Source organism: Nannospalax galili, unplaced genomic scaffold, assembly GCF_000622305.1.
Source record: "Nannospalax galili isolate Female #2095 unplaced genomic scaffold, S.galili_v1.0 scaffold335, whole genome shotgun sequence".
NCBI lineage: Eukaryota > Metazoa > Chordata > Mammalia > Rodentia > Spalacidae > Nannospalax > Nannospalax galili.
The window spans coordinates 1,124,671-1,147,163 of record NW_008337842.1 but is presented as its reverse complement, the minus strand read 5'-3'; the positions used below and the strand labels follow the sequence as shown (position 1 = coordinate 1,147,163).

The following is a 22,493-nucleotide window of genomic DNA, read 5'->3' as shown; positions in this document are numbered from 1 at the left end:
GTATCCTCCAAGGCATGACTGGACATCTGGCAAAGAATCCCATCATCAAACCTTCAGTGAGCCATTGCAAAATGAGAATTCCCTACAGAGGATTGCTCAGATGATATCATTAAATGAGAGAAATCTCCACACAGAAAGACGTAGAAAAGAATTTCAGATTTTAAAAAAATGCCTTTACAACCATTTCCTGAGCTTATCTTCAACCACTTTCTGGAACATTCTGAAAAGAAACTATTCATTCTTTGCTTTCTCATTAACATCTGTTCTTTCCCCGTGACTCTCTTTACCTCTCTTTCATGTGGAAATGTCCGCCTGAGAATTATGTGTATGGCAGTCCCAGGGAAAGTCCCTGCGTCACAAAGAATCCCAGTTCATCTCATGGTTGACAAGGCAATAAATGGACTTGAATTGTCCCTTCAGTTCTGTTGTGCTTTAGGCAAATAGGAGTGACAAACAGGTCAGGCAGTTTCTTAGAGGTATCTGTAAGAATGGCTTCCTGTTCTAGGTAGACCTAATACATATTTTTGGTAAATGTTTTGTTTGGAATACAAACAAATTTTGGCCCCCTAGGGTGGATTCTCTACAGTCACCAGTCATTGGCCCACTAGTCACTGTAGTCATATTTTGGCCCACTAGGATGGACAGTCTGTTGGACCGTCTGCAGTCACCAGTCATTAAAGGGTGCCATCTCCTGGGTTGTAGCTTTCTTGATCAAGTCTCCCAGATTTACATGTCAAGTGAGCACACCAGAGTGTTCATCTCAGAGGAGAGATGCCCATAGCAGTAGCAGTAGACAGTCATGGTTTTCCCTGGTCCTTGATTGGGAGCACATTCTAGCTTCCAGATACACTTAGATAACTGAAACAGACCAGATCTATTACTGATGGTGAAAGGCACTTCATGCCATAGATCTGCTGAGACCTACTGCATAAGACCAGGGGGACCTTTCTTTGGTGCTTCCCAGAGTGGCTGGCATAGGACTGCAGTTCTGCTCCCTAGGATTCTACACCAACATACCAAAGAGCCTGGTCAAGTGTCCGTTTTTTTTGTTTTGTTTTGGGTTTGTTTTTTTTTTTTGGTCTTTCTGAGACAGGTCTCCCTATATCCCCAGCTGGCCCTGGCACTAGCTATGTAGACCAGGCTGGCCTTGATCTCACAGAGATCCACCTGCCTCTGCCTCCCCAGCACTGGGACTGATGGTGTGTACCACCACACCTAGCTTCGAGTGTCCTTTCAATCTCTAAAGACCAAACCCCACAGGATGGAAAATGACAGGTGCAACAAACCCTCCCGTCTATTCTACAAAAGGTCCTAAGATACAGTTAAGATGGTGGTAGCAGGGCCCTTCTTCAGGTTACCAATGTTATCAAGGATCTGGCCCTGGGCCAAATGCCTAGATCCTTCCAGGGCAGCAACCCATTTATTTAGAATATCAAGGAGGGAACTCTTGGAAATAATCTAGTACCCATCACCTAAGGATTCTGTGCTTATCTTTCCTTAGCCAATCATTGTTATTCTAAACTCAATAGTAATAGCAAAGATTAGGGAATGGTGAAGACTTTGGTACAAAAGATCTCAGGTGGGCTTGGGGCTCTCTTTGCCACTGTTCTTTGCAAGGGGAATGCATGGCCCCTACCTCGAGCTTGTCAGTGCCTGAGCTCTGAGCTGTTGCCTTTTCAAAATGGAATTGTTTTGCCTTCAAGCACCCAAGAAAGAGCAACATTTGCAGGAAGGGGTTCTTGCATAATTTCTTACGTTGGGAACACTGGGTTTTCCCATTACACAAGCACACATAATGGAACTAGGGGGAGCAGGCTAGAAGGAAAGGACCAGAGTGCAAGTTTTCCAGGATCTCAAAAGGCAAAGCCCTTGCTGCTCTAACCTGTGGCAGGCAACAGCTTTTGCTTCCATTTTAACACATCTCAAACTAGTCTTGAGGGAGCTCATTTTTCCCCAAACCAATTTTGGTACATAGTTCAGGTCATTTGACATAACCTAGTCCGATATTCTGGTTTAGCTACATGTGCTTGTAGAGCCGCCCCTATTATGAGATAGGTGAAGCAAGATTAGAAGTTGACACAGAGAGAGGCCTGAAGACCGGTCACAGGGATGCAATGGCCTAGTCTCCTAGCCCACTCTGTTGTAGTTGCCCCTGCCCTCTGCTCACTCTGGACTCACACTGTCCCTTTCCTCCCTGCAGACCCTGGATGGGCACATGGTGGTACGCAGCCATGCTCGTGTGTCATCCCTGACCCTGAAGAGCATCCAGTACACAGATGCCGGAGAATACATCTGCACTGCCAGCAATACCATTGGCCAGGACTCCCAGTCCATGTACCTTGAAGTGCAATGTGAGGAATAACTAGGGAAAGACTGGGGGGAGGGAGGAGCAGTAAAGGGTTAGGATGCTAGAGACAGCAACTCAGCTGTACCAGTGAGCTCAGCCAAGTTCCTTCCCTGGCAGTTCACCCTCAACTGTTACAGAGCTGTGTCCTCAAGACTGCCACTACACATCCTGAAGCGTCTCACAAGCCTATCCTGCTCGGAATCTTCCAAAATAGCATGTGCACATGAATGCCAAATGGCACTGAGCTCTACTGCTCCAGGCCCTAGCTCTGCTTTATGCCATGCACACCTCCCCAGTACCAGAAAACAGATTTTAGGGGCTCCAAAAAAGTGGTGGCCATTCTGACAGTCATTGTCATTTATTGCAGATGCCCCCAAGCTCCAGGGCCCAGTGGCTGTGTACACTTGGGAGGGGAACCAAGTGAACATCACCTGTGAGGTCTTTGCTTACCCAAGTGCCACAATCTCCTGGTTCCGAGATGGTCAGTTGCTGCCAAGCTCCAACTACAGCAATATTAAGATCTACAACACCCCATCTGCCAGCTATCTGGAGGTGAGTCAGGGTCAGGAGAAGATAAAGCAGGCTCTGATGATGTGCAGGGTCCCATCATCTCTCCTGCTTCCCTAGCACATCTTGAACTGGGAAGCCATTGGCTGGAGAAGAAACTGAGCCTCCTTCTAGGTTTCCATCCTCAGCCTCACTGGTCTCAACCATGTGGCTAGGCTGAGACAGGGAGATGTAATGTGCCTCTTCTGTGAGTCCTTGGGCTCTTCTCTCTAATTCAAGGCTGAGCTGGAATTAATAATGTGTACATTATTACTAGTTCTGTTCTTTATTAATTTAATCCAGTAAATAAATATCTGAGTCTGTGGCCATCCATGCGACATTTTTAACCCAAGGAATCCTTCCTTCTAAAGGTGACCCCTGACTCTGAAAATGACTTTGGAAACTACAACTGCACAGCAGTAAACCGCATTGGACAGGAGTCCTTGGAATTCATCCTTGTTCAAGCAGGTGAGTGCCCTCATGGCTGTTTCTATGCTATCCTCATCCTTCCTGGCCTGACTCCTATACTTTAAGGATACCAGTGAAGTGGGAAAAAGACACCCAGGGTCCACAAAGCCAGATGGTCATGATGCAGGGAGTCACTGGAGATGTGAGAATCTAGCTATGGGAGAATTATGGTGAAGTGGGCTAGGAGGATAGAATCTCCAAAATTGGGACTCCCACTCTTGGAAAGTATCCCCCAGAGGGAACAGCGCATGAAAGATGTGTTCCAAATTGGGGGGGGGGGTTGGTTCCGGCTCAAAGTGGCCTACCTGGGTGTCCACATGTGTCTTCCTCACAGACACTCCATCTTCACCATCCATTGACCGAGTGGAGCCTTACTCCAGTACAGCACAGGTACAGTTTGATGAGCCAGAAGCCACAGGTGGAGTGCCCATCCTCAAGTACAAGGCTGAATGGAAGTCGCTGGGTGAAGAAGCGTGGCATTTCAAGTGGTATGATGCCAAAGAAGGTGAGTTGGGAAGAGTGGGCATCTCCCATCATACCAAGTGTGTCATACACACCCTCAGCATTCACCAGCTCGATGCTAACCTTGTAGCTAGGGTGGCACACCACAGTTATCTACTGAAGCATGCTGGATGTCACCATTTGTCATCCCATCCAGGAGAATAAAGAATTTTCAGAATTAGGACCCTCCAGAATTAGGTCATGGTCATGTGTCCATAGGGTTGTTGACCTTCTGCCCGATTCTGCTTCAGAACCTATTTCTCATGACTTTGCCAGGACAAAGACATCTCATCTGCTTTCCAGACAGAAGCCCTGGTTCAATGTTGAGCACAACCAGATAAATGCAGGGTGTCTCTGCTCTGCTTCCTCTCTGAGGACACCTGACCATCGTTGCTTAGGCGTCCGTCCCAGGAATGCCATGTGATGATGACAGTAACCAGGCTAGCAAGATAACAAATCTTCTCCGAATCAATCCTATAATATTTTCCACGTTAAATCGATCCCATGATGTGTTTCAAGCTTCAAATTGAGAAAATAACACCTAGATTGCTGCATTTTGAAGATCTGAGCTGAGACCATTTGAAAATAGAGTACATTTATGTCTAACTCCTTCCTAGGTTATGCGCTGAAATAGTTTGCAAAGCATATTTCATTTCTCTACAAATGTCGGCACCTAGTCTGGTAGAGGGAGACTAAGTGCATTGGGCATGGACTAAGGAGGTCACAACCATTCAGAGACAGGCCCAACAGCAGTTCTCCTGAGAGTTAGTTCTTCTATGAAGCTTCTAATTGTGCCATCACCTTCTGGATGGTAGGAAAGGAGGAACTGATGTGTAATCAGGCAAAAATGAACCGGTAGAGAACAACCCTCTCATCCTCCTAGCTCCCTATGAAATCTCATACTGGCTGCCCAACTGAACAATCTCTACCAGTCTCTGCTCATCTCTCTCCCTCTTATTCTCCCTCCTACCCCCCATCTGTCTCTCCTTTTTCTTTTCTTTCTTTATTTCTATTTGTGTGTGTTCTTGCCAATATGGATGTATACACATGTGTGAGTGCACATGCGCACATCTGCTTGTGGAAACCTGAGGCTGACAACATTGGGTGTCTTGACTCCATCACTCCTCACCTTTAATTGTTGAGACAGAATCTCTCATTGACCCTGAAATTCGTGGATTTGGCTAGGCTGGCTGTCCAATGAGCTTCAGGGATCCATCTGTTCCAACATCCCATCACACTCCAGTGCTGGGCCTACAAGACCATCTGCCACCCTGGCTTTGTATGTGGGTTGTGAGGCTCCAAACTCAGACCTTTGTGCTTATGCACCACGCATTTTACCACTGAGCCATCGCCCCAGCCCCTTCTTTAAAAAAAAAAAAAAAAAATCACTCTGGTTATTTTTAATTGTGGCAAAATCTGCATAAATTTTACATTTAGCCACTTTTAAATGTACTATTGAATAGCATTAAATCACAACCATCATCATGATTCATCTCCAGAACTTTCCCATCATCTCAAACTGAAATTCTTTACCCATGAAACGCTAATTCCTTCTTCCCTCACCTCCTGATCCCTGGTAACCACAATTCTACTTTCTGTCTCTATAGCAGGCACCTCAGATGAGTGGAATCATACAATATTTGTCCTTTTCTTGACTGGCCTATTTCATTTAACATAGTGTTTTCAAGATTTATCCATGTTATACCGAGTGTCAACATTCTAACTATTGGACCAAGTACCGTTCATTGTTGGTCCTTGCTGTATTTCATTGATCCATTCATCTGTCAATGATAAGTTTTTTGGGTTGTTTGTAACTTTTGAGTCCTGGGAACACTACTATCATGCACATTGCTATACAGGTATCTATTTGGTCCCTGCGTTCAATCTTTCTGCGTATATGCCCAACCATGGTTGTGTTTCTTTTCTTTTTTTTTTTTTTTTTGGACAGTTCAGTTTATTATTTGCTGTGCTGATACACAAATACTTTCACTATTGACTCCTGTTCCAATCTGGTTTTCTTAAATCCCTACATTTGTAGCCCTTATTGTCACCTTTTCAAAAATTTTTATTTATTTATTTTTCATTTTATGAGGACTTGCCATACCATTTTCCACAGCATCATTTTACCAGTTCTCTTCCACTCATTTTTAATCCATCCCATATTCTCACCACAGCCAACATGGAAGGCATCGTCACCATCATGGGCCTGAAGCCTGAAACGAGGTACGCAGTGCGACTGGCAGCCCTCAACGGCAAGGGGCTAGGAGAGATCAGTGCAGCCACCGAGTTCAAGACACAGCCAGTCCGTAAGTACAGCCAGCTGCTCTGTCTCTTTTCCACACTCACCCTCTTCTCCTTGGGGATAGTCAGGACCCTGAGCTGGTCCTAATAGAGCTCAGAAGACAGCTCTTGTCTTCCAGGCCCCATGCTCATGGTAGACCACTTAGCTCTCAGCTTTCAGGGGATGGTTAACACACACTCCTTTCATCCTCTCACTCAAAAAGGTAGAACACACTGTCTGAGTGGCTGGCCCAGCCTATTAGAATAACAGCCAGTGGACACCCCTGATTAAGTGTGGCAGAGTGGGAGGGAAAACCAGCAGTGCTATAGAGGGGAGTTGGGAGATTTGGTTTCTGATCTAAGCCATAGAGGTTTCCAAGCACCTGTGACTTGATGGAGGAAAGTAGAGACATTGACAGTTCATGTCATTTCTTCTGGAAATTTTTGATACAATGGAGATACTAAGTCACAGGAAAAAAAAAAGTGAGTGATAGAGAGAGAGAGAGACTTCTATTGGATATGTGAGGAAGAACAAAATCCTTACCATCCAAAAGGGGCCTTGAACTCATCTACTCCTTCCCCTCCCCCTATCCTCCCAAGAGTCCTTATACCACCTCTGCCTCGCAGACTCTTTCAGGAGAGCTGCTTTCCCCTGACTCCATGTAGGACTGTATCTCTGTTCTCTCTATCCTTTCCTCTCCCACTAACCCAGGCCTGCCCAGCTTAGCCCTCGCTTCCCACAGCAGCCAGGCTCTGGATGAGCCTTGCCTGGCCATGTCCCTCTGCAGCTCACAGTTGCTACCCCATGGGACTGAAGAGGATTCAGTGGCGCTGGTGGCCACAGAGCTCCTAGGCACTCCCTAGACCCCACATTTAATGCACACAGGAGAACCCTTTTTTTGTCTGAGGAGCCTGGGGGGCTACCAAAGGACCCCCTTACCCTCTTCCCAGCATGAGAAGAGCCTGCCTCATCTTCCTTTCACAGGAAATGCTTCTTTCTGGATTTGAAGTCATTTGATAATTTGAGTCTCCAGCTCCCTGAGCTCTGCGGATTCTGTTCATTTCTTTTACATCTTATTTTTTTTCCCTTGGGTCTGTCTCTTGGCTTTTCTTTTCGTCTGTGTTCCATCCATGGGAAATGCAGATAGCCCTCCTCCACGTAAGTGCCTCTTCATACCTGATTACCTGTTTCCATAGTGTTAACATCTGCTAGTTCTAGTTCTTAATTTAGTTCTGGTCCTTTTTTTTGTCCCCTAGATGCTGAAGTAGATGATGCTGTCTGGGCCTTAACCACACTGACCTTAGTCTAGTTGTGCCCTTGTTAACGTCTGTCGGTTACTCCAAGAGGCTAACACTCCTTCTGTTTTAGAGCATGCAACTTCTGTGTCTTTTGAAATCATGTTATTTATTAATTTGTGCGTGTGTGTGTGTGTGTGTGTGTGTGTGTGATATAGATAATGTTCGCTGAACCATGCATGCATGGTGGAAATCCACAAATGGTCTCTGAGTAACACAATAATAGCATCCCTTATTTTTAGCCAGGGTACTAGAGAAGAGACCCCAGGCTTATGAGACTACTGTTTAAAATACCTTGGAGGAAAAAAGAAAGAAAGAATTTTCCAATTTACTTTTAGAAAGCACAAGAACGAAGGTCCCGTGCTTCCTTTTCTGTTAGTTAGTAGCTGAGGGGACCAGGGGTTACTGGCTGGGGAGATCCTTGCTGCAGCTGCATACAGCGAGTTGTAGCATATGCTGTGTCCAGCAGTCAGCTGCTAGGAGGTGAAGCCCTCTGTTCTGGTCAGCTCTCTTGATTCACACTGTTACTTATAATGTGCATTTCCATGACTGACTAATTAACTTAGTAACTCTCCTGTATAGATGGAAGGAAGGGTGGATCCCCCCCCCATGGGAGGGACACCATAGTTATGTAAACTGGAAACACAGGATGCTAGGGGCAAGGCAAACAAGAGCTGATTGGCTGCTGGAGGGAGTGGAACTGTCGTCTGACCCCTCTGTCTGCACAGGTTCCCAGCCTTCACTTTTGAGAGGTTTGGCTCTCTCTTCCTACACTGAGTGCATAGATGAACAGAGGGAGAAGGGCACCGCACAGACCTAGAAGATAAGGTTTTCAGGAAGCTACACACTTTTCATAAAAAGCTGCCAGCTCCTGAAAAGCACTCAGGGGAACTTACCTGTATAAAATTTATTCCAAAATATTGCAGCAACAGCAAAAACTGAATGTGGTTGTTAAGGGTTTTTTGAGCAAGTGTTAAATCCACTGCCTCAGCCAAGTTGGTGCTGAATGCACCAGCTAGAGGTGGGGGAAGGTGGCAGAGTTGGGGCTGGGGGGGTGGATGTCAGATAGGACTGGCAGCTCCCCGCCCCAGGCTGATAGCTATGTCCCAAGGGAACCCTGGCAGAACAGCTCTGGTGGAAGAGCTCCTTCCTTCTGGAACCTTCCAGCAATCCTTACCTGAGTCCTCAAAGTCCTTCTCTAAGGACTGAAATGATCAGTAAGCAAGTACTGAGTTAGAGAGAGGAAGGCTAGATAAGCTTTCCACTGAGGAAAACTCCGATGACTACAGGGGAATGTTGATTCAGAGGAACTAGGTCTTGGAGTTTAAGGTCATAGTGGTTTCCATTTATTACCAGATTGACTCTTATAAAGATAAGATTGTTGGGGGGATTGGTTTGTTTGTTTGTTTTTAATATAGCAGAGACTATGTTTTTCAACTAGTGTTTAAAAATTAAATGTTTAATTAAAATTTTTACTTTTAGTTTTTAATTTTTAAAAGAAGGAGTACCCTCAACCTAGGCCTTTATTGTCTGGGAGTATGAAAGTGGATGATTGATGGAGACTGAGAAGTCCTCTGCGGGGTGCTGTGATACAGAAAGAGTGACACAGAAAGTCAGTTTTTCTCAATCATATAATAAAGGTATGGTTTAAAGAATTAATAAGTACTAGATCTTATGGTATAGGCTTCTTGGGAGGCTGAGGAAGGAGGATCACAAGCTCGAAGCATGCCTGAGCTAAAGAGTGAGTTCAAGGCCACCTTGGAAATTTACTAAGACCCTGTCTCAGAATAAATGAAAAAAAGAAAGGACTGGTGATATATGTGAGTGATAGACCGCTTGCCCAGCACACAAAACCATAACTTCAATCCTCAGTGCAGGCAAGGAGGAAGGGAAGAAAGGAAGGAGGAAAGGGAAGGAAGGAAGGAAGGAAGGAAGGAAGGAAGGAAGGAAGGAAGGATAGCCTGGTCTACATACCAAGTTCCAGGCCCTCTGGTGCTATGGGAAGACCTTGTCTCAAAAATCAAAAACAAAAGTGAAAGGAAAGAAGGAAGGAAGGAGGGAGGGAGGGAGGGAAGGAAGGAAGGAAGGAAAGAAGGAAGGATGAAATAGAAAACTTATTTTAGATGAATATAAGTGAAGTGTAATCTTAGAATTATGTGTACCTTGATAGAATCCTGGCAAAGTGATTTGGTGAACATGTGGGAACAGTACCCTCACTAAAGAAGCCTTGGTGTAGGACTACAGAGATGATCAGTGGTTAAGAGCCCTGGCTGCTCTTGCAGAGAACCCAGATTCGATTCCCAGCACCCACATGGTGGTTAGCAACCACCATAAATCCAGTCCCAGGGGATCTGACACCCTCTTCTGACCTCTGTGGGCATTGCACGATATGGGTCCACTTACATACATGCAGGCAATACACTCGTACAAAAAGCATAAAAATAAATAAAATGTTTAAAAAAGAAGCCTTAGTGGGGTCTTTCCTTGTATTCTCCTAAGCTGCCCTAAGTCACTAATGTGCCGGTCTGGCCCAGGGATGTCCTGCTGCCCAGACCCATCAAAATATACCTTGGAAAGATGATGCCTGTGTTTACCATTGCTATGACAAGTCCTACTTGGTACTACAAAGTGCAGGTGAGTCTTTGCAAGGACCTGCTGAGTTCTCACTCTCACTACTTGGATGGCACCAAGGTTGCCTGAACTCATCCATCAGTTGAGTTGTGTGTGCTTACACCAAACCTGAGAACCCATGGCTCAGGATCCTGATGCTCGCTCACCTCACCCACTGGCTCTACTCTCCTATCCTATAGGACTGAAAGATGCACATCCATAGCCAAACCCGTGACACTGGGGTTAGAACCCTAAGTGCACCCCCTATCCCAAAGGAAGGGAAGATGCGGGGCCAACAGGAACGGTGTGTTGAACAGAGGTGCTAACTGCCAGACTCCTGGTTTGGGAGGTACTAGTTGAGGCCAGTGTTTGGTATTATTTCATTTCTGAAGTTCACTGAGATATCTCAATAATGGGGTCACTTTCCTCTGTGTAATTCATAAGTGGGCGTAAAGATAATGAGGCCTGTGACTCTAAACAAACCAAACTAACCGGGGAAAGGTTTTGTTGTGTGCATTTTTAGGCTAAATGTCTGTGTGGTATCAAGACCCTCAGCTGTCAAGCTCCTGATCTGTTTGCCTTCGGAGGGGGCTACTTCCCTGTCAGAGCTGCTTATAGCTTACTGTGAATCTTTCATTTCTATGACTGAATCATACACTTACAGAATTTCGTTCCCTGAGTGGTACCTTTTAATTTGCTTCTGTTCCAAGAAATAGACTATGGAGGTATAAAGATTGTACACTTTAGAAGAGGAATCTTGAGCCTTTTGACTTTATATACTGCCCCCTCTGTGATAGATAGAGGTGATAGATTACAGTATTATGATTTAAACACGTAGACCTTTGCCAGAATAATATGAACAATTATACATTCAAGATACAAAAAAGAAAGTCAGAGAGATAGCCTGTTACCTGAATTAACCAGGCCACCTAATCATGGCAGTTTAGTAGCCTAACTTGCTGTGACTCCAGTGACATTTACTCTGATGGCTTCATCAGATACCTTCAACTGAAAGTCACTGGAAAACCAACCCATGATCATTAAGGCAACACTTGGAATATGTTGATGCTTTTCCAAATTTTCACCAAGTTCTGTGTTTTGTTGTTGTTGAAGGACAACATCAGGATATTTGTCAGTGAAACCCTAAAGATCCATTCAGTGTCCTAGTGTGTTAGATGCACAATTTCTAACCATCCTTTAAACTGAAAGTCAGTTAGTATTGTTTGTTGGGACACTGTCTCTTCAACATTCACTTTCTCTGAGAGAGCAAGGATGATACCAGATGAGGTAAAACCTCACTCTCTCCAGTGGCATACAAGCAATCATATTCTATAAGGACTAATTTTGGAAAGCAGCCATGTTTTCATTATCTTCTGTGTGAAAAATTATTATATCCAGTCATTGAAGACAGTTGTGCCCATCTCATTCAGTTATTAAAATTACAGAGATGTATAGGTTTTACGATAGAGATGTACCAGGTAGGGGCAGAACGATGACTCAGTCAGCAAATTGCTTGTCATGCGGACATAAGGACTTGAGTTTGATCCCCTGCACCCAAGTAAAAAAGGCAAGTACAGCAGTGTGTGCCTGTGATCTCAGTGCTGGGGAGGTAAAGACTTTCTGGGGCTTGCTAGCCAGCCAATCAGCCTAGCTGAACCTAGCTGAGCTCCGGGTTCAGTGAGAGACCTTGTCTCAAAAAAATAAGGTGGGATGGCTCAGCGGTTAAGAGCATATATTGCTCTTGCAGAGCACCAAAATTTCATTCCCAGCACCTGCATCATGTGGCTTACAACCAGCTGTATCTCCAGTTCCAGCTGATCCAGTGCCTTCTTCCAGTCTCTATGGGCACTTGCACTCACGTACACATATGCACCCTCACACACACACACACACACACACACACACACACACACACACACACACACATAAACACTTAGTTTAAAATAAAATTTAAAAAAATATTTTATTATTTTTATTTTATGTGTATGAGTGTATTGTCTGCGTGTCTATAAGTGTACCCGTGACGTGCATTGCCCGCAGAGTCAGAAGAAGGTGTCAGATCCCTGGGAACTGGAGTTACAGATGGTCGTTAGCCACCATGTGGGTGCTGGGAATTGAACCCAGGTCCTCTGCAAGAGCAGTCAGTGCTCTTAACTGCAGAGCCATCCCTCCAGCCCCAAAATAAAATATTTTTAAAGTAAGGTAGACAGTAATTGAGGAAGACTGAACATCAACCTCTGGTTTCCATACCTACACATACATATGTATATAAACACACACATAAACATGTACACAAACACAAAAGATGTGCCATGTGTACAGATATCTGCCTGTGTACAAACACATATAGAATGTGACATGAAAAGCCAGTCTCTTTCTTCCCTAAGATTCACATTAAGCTGACGTCCAGGTCCCTGCCCTTCTGTCACTCAGGTCTGGTGGACATAGCTGATCCTGCTCAAATAGCTGGATTTTTTTCAAGTGGAGTTTGAGGCTCCTGCATCTGTTCCTGGCCCAATACCTTACCTGCAAAGTAGGCTTGGCAGACTTTCAGGCTCATGGTTTGAAGATCAAGAGAACTATTTGCTGTCCGGTGGTCTGCCAGCCACCAAATCCATACACATTGTTTCTCCTCCCAAGTTTGCCTCCCTTCGTCTCTTCACTCTGCCACCCCAGGATTGCTACTTGCATTTTTCCACCTCAGCGTCTGTGTGCCTCCAATGATCTGTTTTCCCTTTCTTTTTTTTTTAATTTCACCTTCATTTTTCTTTCTCCAGCAGCTCCTGCTAGCTCTTCCACACATCTTCCATTGTCTTCACCAGCTAGTGAGTATCACTTTGTTCCCCCATCACCCTGCAGGTGGCTTTCCACCAGCCACAGCTCATCTGCCGAATGGTGTCTGCTTCACCAGGCGATGATTCGGCTTTGGTGGTGGAAAGCCACGTCAGGTTTTCAGAGAAGCAAAGGGAAAGAGACAAAGCACAGAACCTCTTGCATTCAGGGGAGGAAGAAATGAACATTGCTCCAGGTGGGAAACCCTGCAAATGGCCTCCCTGAAGCTGCCTCTTCCGGCCCTGTACTCTGGATTGCCAGCAGGCCAAACCAAAGCTGATATTTGGAAAAGCCAAAGGAATTTACCAAGAAAAAAAATCTGCCCTGCCTGCAGGATCATATAAAATACTTTGAGGTGTTGAGTTTTTACCCTTTATTTTAGTTGGACTCAAGCACTGAAATTAGATAGGCCCACAGTTTCCACTGTATCCATAAATGCATAGACTTCTCATAAATATTTGTGGGAAAATAAACAGTCCCTGCTCCCAGATGTGCCTGGCAGTAGGTGTCTGCACAAATTACCTTTGCGAGCAACGCATGCTGACCTCTTCTCTAAAATGGAATGAAGCATCCTCCTCCCCGCCCCCCCACACACCCAAGAAAACAGCAAGCATTACAGAATTTATCAAGCTCTGCTTTGCTCTGCCTGCATAGTTACCACTGACCCAGCAGGAATGTCCAAGGCTCAGCCTCAAGCTGGCCAAAGTGAGCCTGGCTCTTTTCTTATCTTGTTTCCCTGCTGTTCCATCCATTTGTCTCTTGAATTCTCAGGAGTACAGGAGGCTCCAGGCCTGCCACTCTTTGGAATTTGGGGCGTAGCTTTCTAGTGGGGGGGAACGGTGCGTGAGGTATGCCACCATTGGCTTGGAGCAGCCAGCAGCACGGTGACACTGCCGGCTGGCCTTCCTCTCCCCTGTACCACAGAAGCCCCCGTGGTTTGCACTCAGCCTCAGAAAGAAAGTCGAGCCCCAAGCCGAAATCCCTCTTTCCATCATTTTAATTCAATTTATTCCCATCGTCCCATTGAAAGCAAACGCTCTGGAGCCGAAGGAGTTCGGGCTTTGCAACCAGACTAGCCTCTGTTCAAGTCCCTGCTTCGTGTCTCCTGCTCGTAGCTTCAAGACCTGGCATGAGTCACTCAGCCTCCCCAGTTCTCAGATTCCTTATCTCTAAAATGAAGGGTAGATTCCTGCATATCATGTGGTAAAAATTAAAGATTAAGTAGAAAAATACCCAAACACAGTGTCTGGCTTTTAATAACTGGAATTAGTAGACAGAATAATTGAGGGATATGTTGTATCTTATTATGTGAGTCCTTTGTGAGCAAAATCTCTGATAGCTTTAAAATATTTATATTAATATTGATAAATCAGGGAAGACAGGAGTAAGACAGGGAAGACAGGAGTATCCCACCACCTCTGGTGTCTATATATGAAATATATATATATATATGCAGACATATATATAGTGTGTACATATGGGTCTATGAGTTTATCTCCCTGCCTGCCTTCACCTTTCTATATCTTTTCTGTCCTTCATGTTTCCATAGCAACCTGGCCTCTTCTTGCCCTTACAACCACAGAGCTGTCTAGTGAGTACAGAGCCCAGCTGCTCTCAGCCGCATCTCTGGTTGGATGCTTGCTCCAGAGCTGACTTCTGAGTTATAGTGGTGCCTGTTGTTTGCCCTTCCAATAAAAGCAACAGTTGTGAATGCATGAAGGTGCCTAACCTTAAATGATTTCCTAAGCATGCTGTTTGGCCAAGAGAGCGAATGAAGCCTCCCGTAGAACAGGGGTGATCATGTGTAGAACACTCTGCACACACAGGGAAGAATTTCCAAACTGACATTTGCGTTAAAAACAACAACAACAACAAAAGGATTAGGGAAGCTGGAGGGGACACAGCATAGCAACTCCTCCCCTAGCTCCTGTCTTCCCTGCCTCTGAAATACACACGCACACACGCACACATGCACACATGCACATCCACTCACTAACAATGACGTCGCAAAAAATGCTGAGAGCAAAGAAACTAGAGAAGGGGGAGCACTGCCTCCTGACAGCCTGCCTGCCTTTGTCTCCCCTACAAAGCACTTACTAGAAAGAGCCAGAGCCTCCCTTCTGTTTCCTCAGTGCTAGAAACATGATGGAACAAGAACCCTGACTGAGGTTGTCTGGGTTGAAAGTCCAGATGAAAGTACTAGGTTTCCACTCTAAACAGAATCCAGGGCCAGACTGCATCACCTTTTCCCACCATGAAAACCTGACACTGAGTCAGCACTGAAAGGTTCCAGACTGGCTTTCAGAATGTAAAGACACATAGGTGCTGAGGATTTAAGCTTCCTCAGGACGTAAGTGTGCCTGTGTGTTTGTATATCTTCCAGCGCTCAAAGGTGGGTAAGGGCTTTCAGATTTTACGCTATGTCTGGATGCATGCCAGAATGTGTCCCTCCCACCAAGCAGTAGTCCGAGGGAGAAGGCAGATGGCAGGTGTGCTGAGTCCCACTCCGCACCGACCAAGGCTTCTGATACATAATTGAACAAGGAAGAAAAGAGTTCCCTGGTTCTGTGTACTGCATGAAATGGTTCTTTTTTTCTCCCTCAGAACACAGCTAAGGTCTGCTTTCTTGGTGTTCCTCCCCATGTTCTGCAATGAATTTTAACTCCTGAAGCCTTTGAGGTTTCATTTCATCAGCAGAGCAGAGAGGTGACAATAAACTTGACTCATTTGCATGGATTTAATTCAGATGATGGGTTTGGAGTTTCTCTGTTTGTTTGTGGGGTTTTTGCATTTACAAAAGGAATGCAGCTAACAGCACCCTTTATTCTCCAGCATCCCGGCTGTCCCAGGCAAAAGGAGATAGCTCCGTGATTTGCAAATTCTTCCATTTTAAAGTTATCACTCTGTAACTTGGTTTTGTCTGTCAGTGAAACACAATCTTGGCTCCAGACTTCTCCTGAAAAAGAAGTGAAGTATTTCTCCCCGATGGGTGTTTAATTTTTAAACATCAGGAATTTCTACCCACAGATAAAATGCTTTAGTTGTAAAATCTAAAAGAAGAAAAGTTGGCGGCTGTTTTATTTTGAACCACTTGACTACTGACCCAAATCGTAAGTCCCAGTGGATGGTGAGATAAAGGAGAGGCAGTCACAACAAACAGCAGCCTGGGTTAACAGGAATGTGTTCTTCACGGGTGAGACAAGATATAATGCATATGAGCTACAGTAGCTTCATTAAACGGTAGCTGGAACCATTCAAAACACACTAGTCATTCACTACAGTCCTGAAAATAAGCAAAATCTCCTACTTTTGCACATATGCGTTGGTGTGTTTATAATTATGGGTGAAGAAAGGTTTCATAAAATCTAAAGGGAAAACTGCTCAGTCACATATAATCTATGCCATGACAAAGAATAGAAAACATACATTCTGTTAGCTCACGGTGGCAAAAGAATATGTCTCTGGGCTACAGTATGTCTCGTTTTCAGTCAGCAGTGTGCTTTGAGCAGGAGAGTATCTCTACCTCTTTTCTTTGCCCTTCTCTCTTAACCTCAACTGGCAATAGCCTAAACCTCACTAGACCTGTGAAAGTTAGGCTAGGAAACTCACAATGCCTTGGAAGAAATTGGGGTCATTCTGTCCCAAATTGTAATACCATGTAAAACGCAGGGCGAAAAGAATGTGGGTAAATCCAAACAAGAAACATTTCTTTACACTGTAAATCTTAAGCCCATCTCCTGCCATGCAGTCATGTGTCTGAAGGTGTCATTTCATCCATATGTAGCCAAGTGTGTCTTTAATATCCGACTCTCAGTTCATGGGGCCAGGGATTAGTTTTTCCTACCAATTTCCAAAGGGAACCTCTAGTCCTTGATCTGCTCTGGTTTTTGCTTCTATATGAGCCTTGACTCTGGGAAGTGCCATAGGGTGTTGAGAATCTCATGGTTGTGCTCTGGGGCAGTGAAATTAGACCCTCCAGGCTGTCATCTCCGTCCTGTATCCATCAGCCTCCTTCCGCTCAGCTCCCTCGCCTATTTGGCCCGTACGAACATGAAATGACTTTTCATTAAATGCAATCTTTTGTTCTTTCAGGACTCTTCTTTGGGGCCCTACAACCCGTTTCACTACCATTGCTTCCCAAGGATGCCGAGATAATTCTGGACTCTGTGAATAAATAACTTGCTTGTTTTCTTTTCCTCTAACAGTCTCCAGGATTGACTTTGATTGACACCTTGGTGCTGACAGAAATGTCCCCCTCATTTTAAAAGTGCTCATGTTCCTTGGTGTGGTATTAATACACAGTGTTGCAACTCTGTCTAATGCTTACTGGTGTTGTTAACCGAATGCCCTATTTGATTTGTTATTCTCCTATTTCTGGGTAGCGTGACTGCCCTCCCAATGTTTCCTTATATATGCTGCTAATTTAATTTGATTTCTCCTTTTATTTAGTCTGTGATTTTGTTGTTGATTTTTTTCTCCCTGCCCATTGTTTACATCAGTTTTTAATTTTTTTGTATTTTCCATGTGACCTCCTCCACTTTCCTTTCAACCAATCATGTGCGTGCGTATCATGTGACTTTGTCATGTGGCTTGCATGGTGCTGATGATGTCGTCCACGCTGGTGAACAGAAGGTAAAACTCTTTGTTCTGATTGGTGGAATAAACCTGGGACCAGTGGCACCCAGTGAGCCAGTGCTCACCTATATTTCTTTCTGTCTCAGATATTCTAAGTGAAGCCATTTGAGAGATTTACTCTGTTTCTCAATTCACATGCAGAATTCATCATTCCTTGCCACCTTGACATGGCAATCTGATGATATGACAGCCTTTGGTTTAATATTTTCCCTCAAGAAATCTGGTCACACCAACTGCTCTCTCAGTAAAGTCATATTAGCCACAACAGTACAGTTTGCAAACTTGAATCTTCACCAGACGTTATAAACATTATTTCTCAGAAACATGTTTTGTAAATTAGCGTGATAGCATTCTTGTTTAACTTTCTATCCAGTAGCTCTCTAAACCACAATTGCTCCAAAATGAGTTCTAACCCCATGAAAATATTTTTGCAACCTTGAAATGCTGCAGAAAAAAAGTATCTATTGCAAAAGGTTGTATTCCTATAAAACCAAAGAGAGTTCTTCACAAAATTTGCGTAAATGGAAGACTTTCTGAAATGAGACTTTGGATTACAGAAGTTCGGCTTTGATGACTAAGGTGTTGCTTTTCAAAAGTAGCCCTCCCCCAGGTTGGGGGGGGCACAAATCAAGCAAAAGTCACTTGGTTGCAAAAGGTTGTATTCCTATAAAACCAAAGAGAGTTCTTCACAAAATTTGTGTAAATGGAAGACTTTCTGAAATGAGACTTTGGATTACAGAAGTTTGGCTTTGATGACTAAGGTGTTGCTTTTCAAAAGTAGCCCTCCCCCAGGTCGGGGGGGGACACAAATCAAGCAAAAGTCACTTGACAATTCACGATGACTGGAAATCTCCATGTAATCAAGAAGCGCATGATTGACCCTTACAGAAAAGGAAATAAAATTATAGCCTAATGAAGCACATAACAGTGACAAAATAATTAGTTAATATCATGCCTGTCACAACCTTGTTAAAACATTTCTTACCATCAAGAGAGAAGGAGGCCTCTGCTCTGAGCTTCCTCCACTAAAATCAGACGCTTATGCAGAGCCTCCCCTGGGAGTCACAGGCATTCTGTTCTCTCCTAACTATAAAGTTTTACTTCACACCCTGAGACACATACAGGCTATACAGTGATCACAAAAGCCAGACTAACACCAATAACTATCCGGTGTGCCTGCGCATGCAAGGGGTTCCTCTCAGTTTGACCTCACTTCTCTGAAAACTGATTGGGCGACATCCACACAGTCAAAACCATCAACAGCTTGTCTCGCATGGTCTTTGTTCCCGGTCTGTTCTTCTGTGGCACCCCCCCACACACACCTGTGTTACCCTGTATGTGTCCCCTTCCTTCACCTTCATTCACCATTGCTGAGGACTTCCTCTTTGTAAGTGTGGCAACATCACCCCAATGTAACCCCATTTATACCCAGACTCTTGGACTTGCATAGAAGCTGCCCTCATTTCCAAAAACAAGTTGTCTGAAATTTTACATGGCATGTAATAAAACAAGAATGTCCCTGAAACAAAAGAGCCTTGCAGTCCACCGTAATAAATTTGACTTACCTTAAAAATTTATCTCATCTGTCACTCTTTAGAGCAGAAAAAATTGAGATTTTAAGAGTGCTAAATCTCGAAAGTTTTGCAAACCCTACACCAAAGATAGCGACACTTGCATCTCCCTAAATTGGCGACCAGCAGGAGCAAACTTCTTTCAGACTCATGGTGACTGCTCAATGGCTGGTGTTCTGGAAGAAAGCCTGGGCCTTCCCCAGTAGATGCTAAGTGTAAGCAGATGCTGGAGTTTGGATTTGAAAATTGTTTATTTTTAAAAAAGCAAGTTTGACCATTTCAGTGCAGTGCTGTAATTCAGGATGAAGCAAGGCACAATACTGACAAGAGAGAAACTCCTTCACTCCTGAAGAGAGACCCTTTCCCAGATATTATAAGCAGACCAGAAATTATGGGAGATGTTTTCTTCAGTTGTCCTAAAAGCACCCGTTAGTGTTGATCTTGGCTGCCAATAGACAGAAGATAGATAAATGATAGATAGATGATAGATAGATAGATGATAGCCCCCACTAATTTCCTTTCATTTATGGTTTTGTATCTCATAGATGATAGATAGATAGATAGATAGATAGATAGAAAGATAGATGATAGATAGATAGATAATAGATGAAAGAATGATAGACGATAGAAAGATAGATGATAGATAGATATGTAGATGATAGATTACTGAAAAAGATAGATAAATAAATATAGACAGACAGATAGATTGATGATAAATAGATAGGGTACTGAAAAAGCCACTGTGAGCCTCATAGAATTCCAAAGCTGCAGTTACCCCCCTCATCACTGTACACTCCCATCCATCACAGACCTGTTCTACTATTTGCAAAGAGCAAGCAGAAGACTTGCTGTTCAGGTAAACCTTCAGCATCAGGACAAGACCTTTAATTTTAAAAATAATAATAGAATGGTGATATTAGAGCAAGTAAAAATTAGACGAGAGGAAAGTGAAGCTTAGTTAAGAGCAGTTGGCCCTCCTTTCCCTGGGCCTTTGCAAGGACTCAGGTGAGTTTTGCCAGAGTTCAAAAGGTTTCAATGAGCTGGGAGCGTCTCTCTTGTTAGGGCTTGCTTAGCCAATGGGTGATGAGACTCAGTGTTCCCTGTTCCACCCTCCATCCTGAAAAAAAAGTCTGTGATGCACTTCCATGTGCTGGATGTTCCACTTACAACACTGAATGAAAGAGAAGGGAAGGGAAGGTTAAGCCGAGGACTGAGCCCCGTTCTCCACATGACTGGCTCTGAGCCTGTAGAACTCTGCTTAGAGAGGACAGGTAAGCTCAAGCACCTGTTCCAGGAGGACAGGAGTGAGTTTGTTGTGGTGAGCTGAACTCTGCTCATACAAAGTTCAGTCCTAACATGGCCTCATGCACCTGTAGCGGTCACAGTGACTCCACAGAGATATGTTTTCAAAGTCAGTGTCCAAGGACTCTGTGTAAATGGGACTCCCAACCTCCCTCCATCAGCATGAGTGTGCCAGCCCCCTGTGCCCTTTCTGTCACAGTGTTGCATGTCTGAGCATGGCCTCCTCCATACTCATTCATAATCGTCTTTTTTTTCTTTAGCTACTGACACTGACTTGTACTAGGAAATGCTGATTCTGATGAACTAAATTTTTTAACACCTACTCTTCCTTCTTAGATTGAAAACATCACTAACTACCCCCTTTCACACCCTCCTTTATTTATTTTTTTACAGCTGTGTGTTTGGACTGCCACAGTCTCTGGCAGGTCGACACAGACTTTTCGCCAGAGTTCCTGCTCTAATTGCCTTCGTTTTAAGGACCGCCCACACTGGCCGCTCCCAGGGTAGAGAGGTAGCAGGAAAGGTCTTCAGAGGGAGGCAGTGAAGCATATCAGACAGAAAGCTGTGGGCAGGGACCGAGGGTTGCTGCCAGCTTTGGAAACTGCCGGATCCCCCTAAGGTTACCAGTATGAGGATGGAAACATCCCAGGAGCCTCACTCTTCTTAATAACCAACCTAATGTCCATGAAATAGTGGTAAAAATGTACAGCAACCCCTTTTGTGGCCGTGGAGGCAGGAGCAGAGTTAATTGTTGGTGATAGTTATTTCTGTCCTAACTTCCTTAGCTTGGATCAGCCCCATAACCACAAGCTATACCTTCATGGTCATATTTCCTTCTTAGGACAATGAAACAAAGATAATTGGTCAATTAATCTGTTGGTGTTTTCATGATACCCATGAGAAGAGAACTGGTATTTTTGCGGTTCAGTCTGTCAGAGTTCATCTGCTGATGTCTAAGTTGTATTTTGTGCTACCATTCAAACTCCCAACACGTTCACAATTCCTAAGACAACCGGTGCTAGAAGGGTCTATGGACGGGGTGGCTCAGTGAGCTCAGCCTCAGAAAGCTCAGCCCCAGAAAGCTTAGCATTAATTCTCTGTTAAAACCAAAAAAACTAGCCATATTCTTCCCTGCTCATTTAGTATCCCAGTACTCCCTGGAGCCAGGGAGTAGGATGGCAAAGGGTCAGGTCACTTTAGCACAAGCATGTCTTTAACCCAAGGCGGGGGGCACTTGGCTGCAGAGGCCTCATTTGGGGTGAACAACATTGAAGACAAATTGACATTCGTGTTGAACATCATTGGACTAAGCTTCAAAACTCTGGGAAATACAGAGAGGATCCTCAAAGAGGTGGCAGGGAGAGCTATGAGGATCCGAGAACAGATACAGCATAGATCACATTATAGTCATTTGTTTGACATCTCTAGCTAAGAGCCTTGCTTCAGGATGGAGAATTAGTAGCCCAATAACTCTAAATTCCAATACCCCAAGGTAATTTGCTAATCCCGAAGGACCCATCAATATAGTTCCTTTATGCAACAATAATGTGTCTAAGTTGGAGATATGAAACAGACTTCCCATCTGAGTAGGTAAATCATGCATTTTGGACTTTTTCTTGAAAGGCAAATAATAAAAAGGTATACACAATGTTAAAATCACTTCTAAGAAATAACTAAAAAAGGAGATGAGAATTAGGATAAACAAAATGAATAGTATTTTTAATGCCAACAATGCCATTCTATAGTAAAAAATACTACATTTTAATGCATCCTCTGGCTCCATCACTAGTTAATGCTGTGTATAGTATCTGAGATCCCAGGACTTAGTGCAGATCTGTATAGAAGAGAAGACAAAGTGGATGAGGGCTGGAGAGGTGGCTCAGCAGTTAAGAGCTTGTACTGCTCTTTCAGAGGAACCAGGTTTGGGTCCCAGCACTCACATCTAGCAACTCACAACTGCCTGTAACTCTAACCCTAAGGTATCTGATGCCCTCTTCTGGCCTCTGTAGGCACCTGCATTCACATGCACAAACACACACAGACATATACATATACATATACATATACATATACATATACATATACATATACATATAATCAAAAAC

At 44.2% G+C, this 22,493-nt stretch overlaps 1 protein-coding gene across 23 annotated transcripts in view; it reads left to right on the top strand.

The window, feature by feature from the left end:
- The window catches only part of Ncam1 (neural cell adhesion molecule 1), a 320,740-nt gene that overhangs the window by 276,105 nt on the left and 22,142 nt on the right, over positions 1–22,493 (top strand). For 7 of the 23 annotated variants that reach the window (XM_008832755.2, XM_008832757.2, XM_017798073.2 and 4 more), the window contains 8 exons: positions 2,201–2,351; positions 2,715–2,899; positions 3,265–3,361; positions 3,696–3,866; positions 6,037–6,168; positions 7,287–7,301; positions 12,826–12,873; positions 17,510–17,512. In XM_008832755.2, the coding sequence (XP_008830977.1) occupies positions 2,201–2,351; positions 2,715–2,899; positions 3,265–3,361; positions 3,696–3,866; positions 6,037–6,168; positions 7,287–7,301; positions 12,826–12,873; positions 17,510–17,512 (802 nt within the window). Of the gene's footprint in view, positions 1–2,200; positions 2,352–2,714; positions 2,900–3,264; positions 3,362–3,695; positions 3,867–6,036; positions 6,169–7,286; positions 7,302–12,097; positions 12,101–12,825; positions 12,874–17,509; positions 17,513–22,493 lie in introns of all 23 variants that reach the window. The other 16 variants (XM_008832769.2, XM_029563389.1, XM_008832762.2 and 13 more) reach the window with 4 other exon arrangements.